This window comes from Podarcis pityusensis, assembly GCF_964106645.2.
Source record: "Podarcis pityusensis genome assembly, chromosome: 6".
Lineage (NCBI taxonomy): Eukaryota > Metazoa > Chordata > Lepidosauria > Squamata > Lacertidae > Podarcis > Podarcis pityusensis.
In genome coordinates this window covers 76,859,143-76,873,159 of record NC_138030.1, presented here as the reverse complement: position 1 = coordinate 76,873,159, position 14,017 = coordinate 76,859,143, and the positions used below count along the sequence as shown (strand labels likewise).

The 14,017-nt window shown below is 40.9% G+C and overlaps 1 protein-coding gene across 2 annotated transcripts in view; it reads right to left on the bottom strand.

Moving 5' to 3' along the window:
• Positions 1 to 5,488: 5,488 nt before the first annotated feature.
• SLC35A3 (solute carrier family 35 member A3) overlaps positions 5,489 to 14,017 on the bottom strand; it is a 28,565-nt gene continuing 20,036 nt past the window's right edge. For both annotated transcript variants that reach the window (XM_081010953.1, XM_081010952.1), the window contains exons 6-8: positions 12,922 to 13,040; positions 11,599 to 11,732; positions 5,489 to 7,711 (exon numbers count right to left, since the gene is read on the bottom strand). In XM_081010953.1, the coding sequence (XP_080867079.1) occupies positions 7,621 to 7,711; positions 11,599 to 11,732; positions 12,922 to 13,040 (344 nt within the window). In that variant the 3' untranslated portion in view covers positions 5,489 to 7,620. The remainder of the gene's footprint in view (positions 7,712 to 11,598; positions 11,733 to 12,921; positions 13,041 to 14,017) is intronic.

Sequence of the window (14,017 nt, the reverse complement as noted above, 5' to 3'; positions counted from 1 at the left end):
TTCTTCCAAACGGGAGCCATCAAATTACATTTCTACAAGTCCAGCAACACGTATGCATCATAATAAAACATCCTATTATGTAAAAAGCAAATATTGTGGCCAAACATACAGTCCACTTTCTAAAGGGAGACAAAACAGCAGCAGCAGGTCACAGTAAAAATATAGTTTTTACAAGCAAGGACAAAAAAATTGCTCATCTTTCTGTGTGCAAATGACTGGCAGGGGAACAATTATTCTTTGGCTAAGCCTAGAATGCAAGAAAACCTACAAGCAAATTCAATTCAATTTTATTGTTTCATAGGAAGTTCTGTATCCAGTTTTGTGTATATGTACATACAATTCATGTACAGTATTGTTTATCCAAATCCGCTATCCGTTTAAACCAGTGCCAGAGCTAAATCTGCCAAAATGGACTCTGACAACAGGTATTATGTTAAAAGAAAGAAGTGACAAGGGAGAATGATGACTGGTAGCAGTCATAAGTGAAATAAATGAATCTGCTTAACAAATTCAGTTTTGCATAAGTGGGTCTCTTTAACGATGAGCCAAGAAACCTGGTCGTCTCCCGTTTTTGCTACTGCTGCATATGCCAAGTTTAAACTTACTCAGAATAATTCTTCACATCAACAGCAGGTAGCTATTGTTTTGTTTCTCTAGCCATTGCTCTGGCTTGTTTAAGATGTATGGAAAACATATTCCTAAGATGATCAGATACAACAGTGAAATATTCCTACTGCGTGCATGCACACTTCCAAAATAAATTTGCACTCATTATAAATAATGTGGGTGTGACATAGTGAGGTATTCATTGGCAAGGTTGATTTAAGTATATCAAAACTACTTTCAAATACTGTACACTAGTGAATTCTTGGCTGCAGAAACTACAAACAAGGGCATCTTGGGTAGTCTGGGTGTTTCAGAAGTGGCATGAGAGCTGTTCTTCTGCAGGTTTATCCCATAGATGGTGCCGCTGTAGCATTTAAAGGCATGCCGGCATTTGAGAGGGACCTTTATAAAAGTTCCTTAGTAAAGGTAAAGGTACCCCTGCCCGTACGGGCCAGTCTTGCCAGACTCTAGGGTTGTGCGCTCATCTCACTCTATAGGCCGGGAGCCAGCGCTGTCCGCAGACACTTCCGGGTCACGTGGCCAGCATGACGAAGCTGCATCTGGCGAGCCAGCGCAGCACACGGAACGCCGTTTACCTTCCCGCTGGTAAGCGGTCCCTATTTATCTACTTGCACCCGGAGGTGCTTTTGAACTGCTAGGTTGGCAGGCACTGGGACCGAACGACGGGAGCGCACCCCGCCGCGGGGATTCGAACCGCCGACCATGCGATCGGCAAGTCCTAGGCGCTGAGGTTTTACCCACAGCGCCACCCGCGTCCCTAGTGCCACCCAAGTTCCTTAGCTCATTATTATTGCTGCTGTCCCAGCTATGCAAGAATGGTTTAGTTAGCTCCCACCATGTGGTGGCAAGCTTTTAAATGTTACAGCATAAATCAGCTCCCCTAACTGTAACGTATGATATAGGTAAAGGACCCCGGACGGTTAAGTCCAGTCAAAGGTGACTATGGGGTTGCGGCACTCATCTCGCTTTCTGGCCGAGGGAGCCGGTGTTTGTCCACAGTTTTCCGAGTCATGTGGCCCCTTGACTAAACCGCTACCGGTGCACAGAGGACTGTAACGAGTGCCAGAGCGCACGGAAACACTGTTTACCTTCCTGCCGCAGCGGTACCTATTTATCTACTTGCACTGGCATGCTTTCGAACTGCTAGGTTGGCAGAAGCTGGGATAGAGCAACGGGAGCCCACCCCGTTGCGGGGATTCGAACACAGACCTTCCAATCAGCAAACCCAAGAGGCTCAGGAGTTTAGATCACAGTGCCACCCACGTCCCCTGTCTGAGGATCCATTGTTACTCAGCCAGTGATATGTTTGCTATTTCCCCTCTTCTTCACCGCATGCTTCTCCAAGAATGTCTGTGAAAGGGTAATAATAAGGGCAAGCAACACTCCTCAGTAGGAGCATCAAATTTTTCAATAACTTTTCTAAGAGTTTCAATTAATCTGTAAAGTGTGGACTCATGGAAGATTGCAGCCGTTACATCTGCGATTAGAAAAGTGTATTGGTTTTTAATTACTTGCTGCATTAGAGGACTTTTTTAGGTTTTAATTTCTTCTTGATTGGTGAGCTACTCTGGAAACTTTGGGATACAGAGCAGGGTAGCAATGTATGGAATGAATCGGATTGTTCCATTTAAAAAATGAATCCGATTGTGCCATTTTAAAAATGTGAAGTAGTCACTGCATTGTTCTCTAAGCGCCTGCTTCAGATATTTAACTAGTTTTAATCAGCGATTTTTGGGGCGGTGGGATAGCTCTTTTCTATTTTGTTCTGGGATCCAGGTTCAGTTCACTTGCCAGTCAGGATGGCACAGTGTGACTTTAGGCAAAACTTTCCCCATCTGTAAAATGGAATTTAATAGTGAGAAAGGTATTTGCAAGGTTGCTGTGAAGACAATTGGAACAGCTAAACAGCATTCAGTGGACACTGAACTGTTAACATTGCCCTTTAAGGTCATTCTTCTCCCCACCTCCATCAGCCAATTTTAGTATTTCCAAACTTTTATTCTTACTTACAGAGGTTGTTCAACACCGTAGTACCAATTATTTCCTCAGATTACAGGATTCAGATATCCTATCACAGAGCAATCCTTGTCTCCTCAGAAATTAATCCTATTGGGTTCAATGGATCTTTCTCCCAGGTAAGCGAAGCACATTCAAGTAATTAAAAATGATAACGGCTTAATCTCAAACTATTACGTTGAGTCCTGCGTTTCAGTTAATCACAGGCCCAATTTCATCCTAGGGCTTCGGGGGGAGGGGTGCGGATACTGTCAAAATGATTAAAATATGCTGTATTGATTTTTTATATATAAAGTGATTTGCTAATCCTCTGAATTAGGGTTGCTAAATAAACAAGCACTCTGTTCACCCAACAGAAAGGAATTTTCAAGATGAGATAGCCAAAATGATCAAGACTAGTATAATGTCTCCTGAGAAATACTGTGTTTGGGGCAGGGGCAATAGGAACCCACCCCCTTGATAAATAAACTTATCCAGTTATCAACCAGCTACCATTTCAACTGAATGAATATGTCTCTGAGAATGTCCAATTCAAGAGCCCCCAAAGAACTAAAGAGAATCCTAATAATACTGGGAAATTCATGTCTACTGTAACTCTGTTCCATGCCCATGCTGAATTCAGGGATAGCTCAAATTCCTTAGTAGTTTTATCCAAACAAGCATGGGAGGAAAAACGAATGAATTCCAAGTGCAGCATTGTAATAAGCAAAACGTAAAATAGGACAGATCCTGAAGCTGAGGCTCCAATACTTTGGCCACCTCATGAGAAGAGAAGACTCCCTGGAAAAGACCCTGATGTTGGGAAAGATGGAGGGCACAAGGAGAAGGGGACGACAGGGGAAGAGATGGTTGGACAGTGTTCTCAAAGCTACCAGCATGAATCTGACCAAACTGCGGGAGGCAGTGGAAGACAAGAACGCCTGGCGTGCTCTGGTCCATGGGGTCACGAAGAGTCGGACACGACTAAATGACTAAACAACAACAAAACAGAATTTAAGGAAAAACATCGGCTTCCAACCTGAGCTCTCTTGCACCAAACATGAGAGATGATTAAAATTCAATAATTAATTTTCTTCACAATGGCCAGTTGTTGTTTTTTTAAAAAAAAGTTAGTTGTGTTTATAGTTCTTTCTAGTTCTAAAATCTTGCAGTGTGATCCTATAAAGGCTACTCAGAAGTACATTCTATGGAGTTTCCTGTTTCCAGGAAAGCAGGTATTGAATTCCAGTCTGAATGCAACGGTTGGTTGTTTTTATCATATGACCATTTGTATTTGGTACTTTCCAGCTGTTTATTTTTTGTATTTGTTGGTTTTAGTATTGCATTCTGCACAATTTCAGTATGGATATCCCTGCTCTGTGGAACAGCGTTCCTGTCAAGATACAACAGAAACCCACTCTCTGCATTTTCCAGAAACAGCAGAAGACATTTTTGTTCCAACAGCCTTCTCTCTCAGCTAGATAAATGCATCTATTTTGTGTTGTTTTAGTTTTGCTTTCAAACAAAACTTTTGGTGTTCAAAGGTTTGCAGTTTGTACTGTACCTCGCCTTGAGATGATGGTGTAGAAGGCAATTTAAACATTAGTGATGATAGCAACAACATCCACCCACCTTGGGAGTATTTGGTGAAGGGCAGGGTTATAATTAATAAAAAAAGCCTTTGGTGCAGGGCCGAATAACATATGGACTGTTATGTACTGAAGTTCTCACCCTGGGCCAGCAGGGGGATACTGTAGTTATGCAAATAAGGGATCGAAAGTGACGTTCAGTGATTGGATCGTTTTAGAAAATTGTTACAGTTACATTGTACTGGAGCTCTATATAAGCAGGCTGACTGAGCCCTTCAGTTCAGTTCTGTCCTGGCCTGTGAATAAACAAGAGCTGTTTGAAGAATCGCTGTGTCGTCTGATATGTTCACCCACAACTTAAAATGGACTGTTAGAAAATTGCTCATGGTACAGGAAATGGGAACACTGCAAGACTTTCATGGCTTCTCATTTGTTTCTAGTTTTTTAAGGTTTGAAGCTATTCTCTCCCCATCCCAACCCCAGTCAGGTTATGATGTTGGAAGAAGTTAGGATGTGAGGAAATGGCACTGGGAGAGAGCAGCTTTTGCATTGTGAGATAAGATGTAGAAAGGGTTAGGCATCCTCTCCACCCCCAAACACCGATTCTCCTCTGCCCTAGATTTGTGCTTATAAGAAGACATGTTCAGAAAGCATTTATCTCAGGGGTCAGCAAACTTATTCAGCAGGGGGCCAGTCCACTGTCCCGCAGACCTTGTGGGGGGCCAGACTATATTTTGAAGGGGGAAATGGACAAATTCCTATGCCCCACAAATAACCCAGAGATGCACTTTAAATAAAAGGACACATTCTACTCATGTAAAAACACGCTGATTCCTGGACCGTCTGCGGGCCGGATTGAGAAGGCAATTGGGCCAGATCCGGCCCCCGGGCCTTAGTTTGCCTACCCATGATTTATCTGTTAGTATGACACCTACCTCCTCTGTGTAACAGATCCAACAATATGTGCACTGGATTTCTTGCACAAATGGGTAGAATTTCTTCAAAACATGCATGGTTCCGCTGCCTGAAATCATGATCACAATACAACATAACATACTCTCGAGAGAAGTTTCAGCCAGCATCACAACAGTCTGATAAACTTTCCCATTTTCTCCTTGTAACACTAAAACAGCAATGACTTAATCATGAGGTTCAAGATTGGTAAACAAATGGGGGGGGGATACATCAGTTGATAGTCAAAACGATATAGCATTTTTTGTTAAATACGGTTGGTCAAATCACCATTACAATTTTGAAAAAATAAAAATAAAAGCTCCTTTGTTTTCATAAACACTTTATTTCTTTGCTAATGCCAATGTTTGGAATATAAATTACTTTCACTTTGTACTGTTACCAGTGGAAACGCTGCAGAAAAGCGATCATTTATGCACCGTTTGTAAATTAATTCTTTGCCGTAAAAAAGAAAGAAAGCTGTGCACTAACCTGACACTTTGATTAGGTTTGACTTAACGGACTTGAGATTTCAATCCCATACACACTTACCTGGGAGAAAGTCCCACTGAATGTAATGGGAACTTGCACCTGAGCAGAAATGCATGGGATTATGCTCTGAAATATTTTAATAGACTAATTCTGGAGCAAAGTAACATTAAATTAATGTAACTCATAGCTCCCCACGAAAAACCCATAGAATTGTAGCTGTGAGAATCACAAGAGCGCTCTGAGACTCCTAGCAGCATCACAGAAACATCTATTTATTTCTTTGACATTTATTTCTTTAACATCTGTGGAACGCCCTCCCATCAGATGTCAAAGAAATAAACAACTATCTGATGTTTAGAAGACATCTGAAGGCAGCCCTGTTTAGGGAAGTTTTTAATGACTGATGTTTTAATGTATTTTTAATCTTTCGTTGGAAGCCACCCAGAGTGGCTAGGAAAACCCAGCCAGATGGGTGGGGTATAAATAATAAATTATTATTATTATTATTATTATTATTATTATTATTATTATCACTAGAAACATGTTGGGGCAGAAGGCAAGAACCATGGTTGTTACACAGATGTGTAAGTGGGGTGTTTTGTAGACATTTCCTTCCTTTTGATATGTTACCGTAAGCAGTTTAACATCAGATCTGCCCACAATATTAAGCCGTAACAAGTGTTCCAGGAAGGTTTGCCCAGGCATTCCAGGATGAAGGAAAGAAGGTTCTTTGGCAATCCCTTGTACCAGGAGAAATGATGCCCTATACTCATTGCACAATAATGTTATCAATATTAATACAGTTAGCATGTATTCTTCACAAGACTTGACAAAAACCACTCTCCGTTACATAATTCTTACGTGTGTGTGTGTGTGTTTTTTTAAAGCTCTGTAATATAATACAGTATATTCACATGATATATCACCATGGCTCCAAAAGGAACGATAATACCTTTAAACATTTCCATGACTAATTTTAAAAATACAGTTTAAAATATTTTCAGATTAAATTTTGAAGCAATGAAATGCACTGTAAGGTAATTACAAGATTTTTTTTGCTTTTATATATTTATATAAAAAGGATTTGCTCTTTGAACACACACATATCTGGTGCCAACTCTGGCACTCTATCATAGCCTTTTGTTGAATAAAAGCACAGTAGCTATGCCTCTTCGATTTGTTTTTACGAAGCCTTTGGTCAGACTCAATGGTAGTACTGCAGCAGCAGTGTACGTTGTGACCTGATCCCTACAACACTTCTGATTAATCATTTTTATTTGTAGATTCAGATTCTTCCTCTCTGGGAATCTTATCAAAAAGGTTTCTCGTGACCGTAAGAAATGTGTATAGATATGTTTCCCAACACCAATTTCTGTTTACTTGTTCAGCTTTCTATATAAAATATTTAAAATGTCTGAAATGAGAACGATTCAATCCTACTTTGCAGGGGTTTAAATTGGAACGCCAAATCAGAAACGCCATGGTTGCACCAAGTCTTATTTCACTTTGATTTGATCATTACAAATATACAGCAAGTTTTAAAAAAAAACATACTAAGATGAAACAGTCAATTTGCAAAAAAAAATAAAGGAAAAAAGTATGATTCAACAAATGTCATGTGCTCTTGCAAGAAGAGTGCATAGGGCATTTCTGCAGCTGTCAAATACAGTAAATAATTCTGATTTAACCTCAGAGTTTAAGCAGGAAGCATTTCTAATTGTAGGTAATAGATGCAACGTGTTCCCTTCAAGTTTTGTTCTAGGACTTCCTTCGTTTCCAGAGGTACATACTGTTTTCTGTCTTTCTGTAGTTTGGTCTCCCATAAACCATTATTTTAATATGTTGTCATTCTTCAGATACCATGTAAACTCTTCCTTTCCAGTGCTTGGTGGTCCTCCATATAATTATTTTGAGGTCCTTAGTGCACAGTTTTTGCAAAAAAAAAGTGCTGGCACTGAAGATTCTGCTATGCTTTAATAGGATTCCCCGCAGGCTTTGGATCATAACCGTATAGGAATGTAGCAGCTATTACAAGAACAGCTCCAAGGAAAAAAACACTGAAAGTGAAAAAGAAGGGGGGGGGAGAGAGACTTAAGACCATATACATTCATAAACTGGATATCATTTACTTCAATGTATTTATTTCATGACCAAAATGTTCGTTAGTTTTGCTTTCCCCATTTCCCCATTCTTCTTACAAGCAGATTTCGGGCTTTTCTCTTAACCTGGTCATATAACAAAACACCAGGACACCTACAGAGATCTGCAAAGGAACTGGAACAATAAAATAAAAGTGATAGAATAGCACCTTATTAAATAGATGCCGTGAGCAAATATGAGACTTTTGCACGGCAACAGGACAGAACTTCCCAGCTTGCAAATGGTTACTGTTAAAGTCTCATGATGTTGTCTGAGAGGGAATTGGACAAAAAAGCCATTGTTTTGCTTTGGACACTTCCACAGGCATGGAAGACAATGGCGTAGACTGAGAAGTCCAATATGTAGGCTGCAGGGTTCAAAATGGCTGAAATCGTGGGTATCAAAATTCAGGGTATAAAAAATTGTGGCTATCAAAAGATTGGGCTTTCAAAATTCAGGCACTATGTACCTGCTCTACGATATTTCTATTGGAGTTAAATATTTTTCTTCCCTTTCTGACTGAACTCACTGCTGGTGTTTTAATATTCTCTCTTAAAGTATGCAAATAACGAAAGGAAAGATTCTAATCAACTTATGTTCAACATGGGAACATAAGAAGCTGCTCAATGGAAAATCAAACTGTTGGCTCGTCCAGCTCAATCAATGACTGGCAGTAGAAGGGTTTTATAAATGGTATAAATGGTTTTTCCGAATCCTACCTGAAAAGCTCAATCTGGGGATTTTTGCAAGCCCCGAATCAGTGACTTCGTCTGCTTGTATGACTATCACTGGTGTGTCAGGATTTCTGTGTAGAGAACTGCTATGGCAACCAAACTGCTGCACTACCCTTACAAGCATACAATATTGGCTCCCGTTTATGATGGAGGGAGGAAGATTTGGGGCCGAAAGTTTCTTGCTGCTCAGCTGCAATTTCATGTGCTCTAGCACAGCCTTCAGGTAAGAACAGGGGCGATCGACACATTACACCATCTGGTAGAATGAATAAAAGTTCTATCATTTCTTCTTTAGAATGGGAGCCAGGGAACAAGGAGGGGACACCTGGCTACTCTTTCCCTTGTCTTACACTCAGGGTTGTAGCTCAGGAACAGAGTAGTACATGCTTTTGATGCAATGATCTCTATTACAGTCCTTGATGGTGTAACGTGTCGATCGCCCCTGTTCTTACCTGAAGGCTGTGCTACAGCACATGAATTGCAGCTGAGCAGCAAGAAACTTTAGGCCAAAAATCTTCCTTCCTCCATCATAAACGGGAGCCAATATTGTATAGTGGTACCTCGGGTTACATACACTTCAGGTTACATACGCTTCAGGTTACAGACTCCGCTAACCCAGAAATAGTACCTCGGGTTAAGAACATTGCTTCAGGATGAGAACAGAAATCGCGCTGCGGCAGCGTGGCGGCAGCGGGAGGCCCCATTAGCTAAAGTGGTGCTTCAGGTTAAGAACAGTTTCAGGTTAAGAACGGACCTCCGGAACGAATTAAATACTTAACCCGAGGTACCACTGTATGCTTGTAAGGATAGTGCAGCCGTTTGGTTGCCATAGCAGTTCTCTACACAGAAATCCTGACATGCCAGTGATAGTCATACAAGCAGACAAAGTCACTGATTTGGGGCTTGCAAAAATCCCCAATCCTCAGAGGTTCTCACAAAAACAATTTTGCTGAAGGAACTGCTTTTCCACCAGGAAAAACAGGACTCTGACTTGCTCACGCTGAATGACATCAGATTGAGCGTTTCACATCTGATGAACAGAACTAGCACAGCTCAGCAATGGAAAAGAATCTGCACAAGAAGTGGGTGGACCATGGAACTTGGAGCAGATAGGTGGGCAACAAGCTCCATCAATAAAAGCCTAATCTATGTTGACCCTGCTGGGTGAGGCTTTGGAGGGCTTTAAATGGGCATGCCATTTGTGTGTCTAATCACCATTAAACTTTCTGAAAAACACCTAATCCCCACTGTTTAGTTTAGTTGTTTAGTTCGTTTACAGTTTGATTACAATTGCCAGGCAAATACTGATACAGTGGTACCTCGGGTTACAGACGCTTCAGGTTACAGACTCTGCTAACCCAGAAATAGTAACTCGGGTTAAGAACTTTGCTTCAGGATGAGAACAGAAATCACACAGCAGCGGCGTGGCAGCAGCGGGAGGCTGCTAAAGTGGTGCTTCAGGTTAAGAAGAGTTTCAGGTTAAGAATGGACCTCCAAAATGAATTAAGTTCTTAACCCGAGGTACCACTGTACCTGAGTATGTACTGAATTAGAACTCAGGATGCCCAACATTAGTCCAACAACAGATGGTGAATATTGGTTTCAAAAATATATACAGTCCTACCTTGGTTGCCAAACACCTTGGAACTCCCGAACAATCAAAAACCAGGAGTGTTCCGGTTTTCGAACCATTTTCAGAAGCCGAACGTCCAGTGTGCCTTCCACAGCTTCCGATTGGCTGCAGGATGCTCCTGCAGCCAATCAGAAGCCGCACCTGGGTTTTCGAACAGTTCTGGGAGTCGAACGGACTCCTGGAACGTATTCTGTTCGAGAACCAAGGTATGACTGTGTTACTTGAATGTTATACCAGTGAAAATTAGTAGCAAACCAAAGCCGACTCAGCTAGATGTTTTGCACTCTGGCATACTGAATTTGATCATTTTCCTTATCTGAGTTAATGTTTGAGCTATTAATAATGGGCTTCTGGTTGAACTGTAACTTTAGTTATTGTAGATCTTGCAGATAGCACCTCAGATTTAAACACTAAACAAAATTAGGATCAGCAGATACAGAGATTATTATTTTTTTGAGGGGGAAAGAGGTAGAACTCTTTTAAATGTCTTACAGTTGCTATCTGAACCATATGTACTTGTAATCAAGTTCCTCTGTATTCAATGAAACTCACAAAGAAGGGGGTTTTTTTGGGGGGGGGGGACACAAATTCATAATATGGTTTTACATAAAGATATATGCCACCTATTTCAAAGAATCGCCCTGAAAAATATTTGAGTCCAGATTAATATGGAAGTAGTCTAAAATGCCGTAATTTCATATTTCCTTCCCTGAAAAGTAAAACACTGTGACCTTTACTCTTTGCATATGTTGATCTTAGTGGAAACGAAAAGTAGTATGTTTGGCTCAGAATAAACCCACTGAAATTAATGGCCAAATTAAAAGTTATTTCAGTTGCATGGTTAACAGCCATGCTTGGAGTTTTTCTTTTTCAAAAAAATTAATTAATAATAAACTGGGGGAGCAATTTTTATTGGAATCGTAACATGGAGGGAAATGAGTTGCGACATTTGCAGGAGCAGGGGGTTCATCATGTTGCTGGGGAGAGAAGGGTTATATCTCCTCTCCCTGAAGGCTGTGGTCATGATAAGACTCATGTCCCCAGCAATTTGGTCTTAACTTTTAAAAAATGTGCATCACCAGGCTACCCAAGAACTGCACAGTTTATGTCTAGCTTAACACTAAGAACAGTGTAGTCAGTTTAATGAAGTAAATCAGTGCAATTCAGGCGTAAAAACTGAGTCGGTCAGAAAGAAGCATGTGAAAAGGTCCTGAAATAGTGACATAAGTGACCATAAATGTGCATTTAATAACCTTTGATAGACTCCGACTAGAATCTATATTTTGTAATCCGCATGACAATCACCATTCTCCACGATAAAGTACAAAGGCTGCATCCTATTGCAATGTATTTAGAGTGCATACTAACCTAAGCAGTTAAATTTACTTAAAATCAGTTGAGACACAAATTTCAAGTTATTTATATAACGTACTCTTACCTTGTAGGGACAAAATCTTGCAGCCAGAAGTATGAGATTAATGTTGACAGTATAATAGACAAAGATGTTGCAAATCCTTTTAAAATGTTGTCTGCATATTTTATAACAGCAGCTATAACAAGGCCTCCAAGTGCCTGACAAAACATTGAAAAGTAAGTTGTCATCATATTTGAAAACTTCTAAGGAGAGGCCTTCCTTACTATGCAAAGAAAATGGAAGACTGTCTTTTCAAAGACGGCACCTCCCCTAGGGCTTTTGTAAGTATTGCAATAAATAGGTATTTGTTAACACTAACATGTAGGGCAGGGGTCAGCAAACTTTTTTAGCTGGGGGCCAGTCCACTGTCCCTCAGACCTTGTAGGGGGCCGGACTATATTTTGGGGGAGAAGGACAAATTCCTATGCTCCACAAATAACCCAGAGATGCATTTTAAATAAAAGCAAACATTATGCTCATGTAAAAACACCAGGCAGGCCCCACAAATAACCCAGAGATGCATTTTAAATAAAAGGACACATTCTACTCATGTAAAAACACGTTGATCCCCAGACCGTCCACAGGCCGGATTTAGAAGGCGATTGGGCCGCATCCGGCCCCCGGGCCTTAGTTTGCTTACCCATAATGTAGGGTGAGGAAGTTCAAAATTATATTACATCAATAATAGGACTGTCAACTGAATGAAGAAAAGTTAGTTGATTAATTGGGGTTTTGTCAATTAAATCTGCATAAATCTGCATATGAATACTCTGAAGTGAAAAACGAAACTCTTATAAAATGACACCTGCACATGTCACAAAAGGCACCGTCTTGAAGAGACATTATGCTTTGTGTTAGAAGTTTGATTTGGTGGTGGAATTTGCCAACATACGAATATTTCAGTTTAGGAAAAATAATGTCTGATTATGGGGGGGGCTGTTTAATAAGTCAAAGTATTTTAAACTAGTAATTGAACTGAACACAGTGGTACCGCAGGTTGCATATGCTTCAGGTTACATACGCTTCAGGTTACAGACCCTGCTAACCCAGAAATAGTGCTTCAGGTTAAGAACTTTGCTTCAGGATGAGAACAGAAATCGTGCTCCAGCGGCACGGCGGCAGCAGGAGGCTCCATTAGCTAAAGTGGTGCTTCAGGTTAAGAACAGTTTCAGGTTAAGAACGGACCTCCGGAACGAATTAAGTACTTAACCCGAGGTACCACTGTAAAGATAATTGACCCTCCTCAATAAGATGCAGCGGTACTTATCCCAGAAAACTGACATGTTTATCCTGCGAGAGAATAAGTTCTGCTGGTTTTTGTGTAAAATGTAATTCTGGATGCATTACCTGCAGAATGACGACTATCCAGGTGAGCTGGTTGTAACCTTGAAAAAATCCATTCTTCGATACAAGTTCCCCATCATAAATGTAGACGCCCATCAAGCCAAATATGCTGCCAAAAAATCCTTTAAAAGACGAGACAGATTTTTTAAAGCACAATGAAATGAACGGCAAAAATAAAAGAAGAAACTCTCTTAATTCACCTGAATGTAGAAACGCAGGTTGGTCCCCTCCTGCGCTAATTAATGTGCTCCTCATGGGGAATCCCGAATCATGTCCTGATACTTGCAACTAGTATAAAGCTCTGTCCATTTACTGGCAGGTGCTGGACATAGGTAAAAAGTAAACTGGCTGCCTCTCCTGTTCAAGGCCTTTGTTATGATTTTTTTATCCTTTTATCCTTAACCGCCAGACCAGAGTGGGAACTCCCTCGCCCAGGTCCACCAACCAAGCGTCACCCTATTGATTGCCCATGATTGGGCAGTTTGAGCTTTAGACTTGGTGGGCTGTTCTGCCCTGCAATGTGGCTTGCCAGGGAATTTATGCCAGCTGGCCGCTGGAACATGACTGCTCGCCACCCTGGGCATGGTATTCAGCCCGTGACAGTTGAAACTGGCGCCCACCCGGAGCAGGATATTATGATATTTAAAGCCCTAAACAACATGCTCACAGCATATCTGTCAAAAGGAATGTCTTTCCCCTTAGATTTGAAAATGTATTTATTAAAGCAAGCTTTTAATTTGTGAGTCTGTCACTTTTAAGAGTTTCCCCTTTTAAAAAGGCTATTTTGATCTGAAGCTACGAGTTCTTCATTTTGAGCCTACGTTTTTGCATTTTTATTAGCTGCAAACTATTTTATCGATCATTGCTTTTCTGTTTTATATACACGAAGGAGCGTCTTCACCCCCATCATTCTGCCCAGACACTGAGGTCCAGCGCTGAGGGCCTTCTAGCAGTTCCCTCACTTCAAGAAGTGAAGTTACAGGGAACCAGGCAGACGGTCTTCTTGGTAGTGGCGCCCACCTTGTGAAACACCCTCCCATCAGATGCCAACGAAATAAACATCTATCTGATGTTTAGAAGACATCTGAAGGCAGCCCTG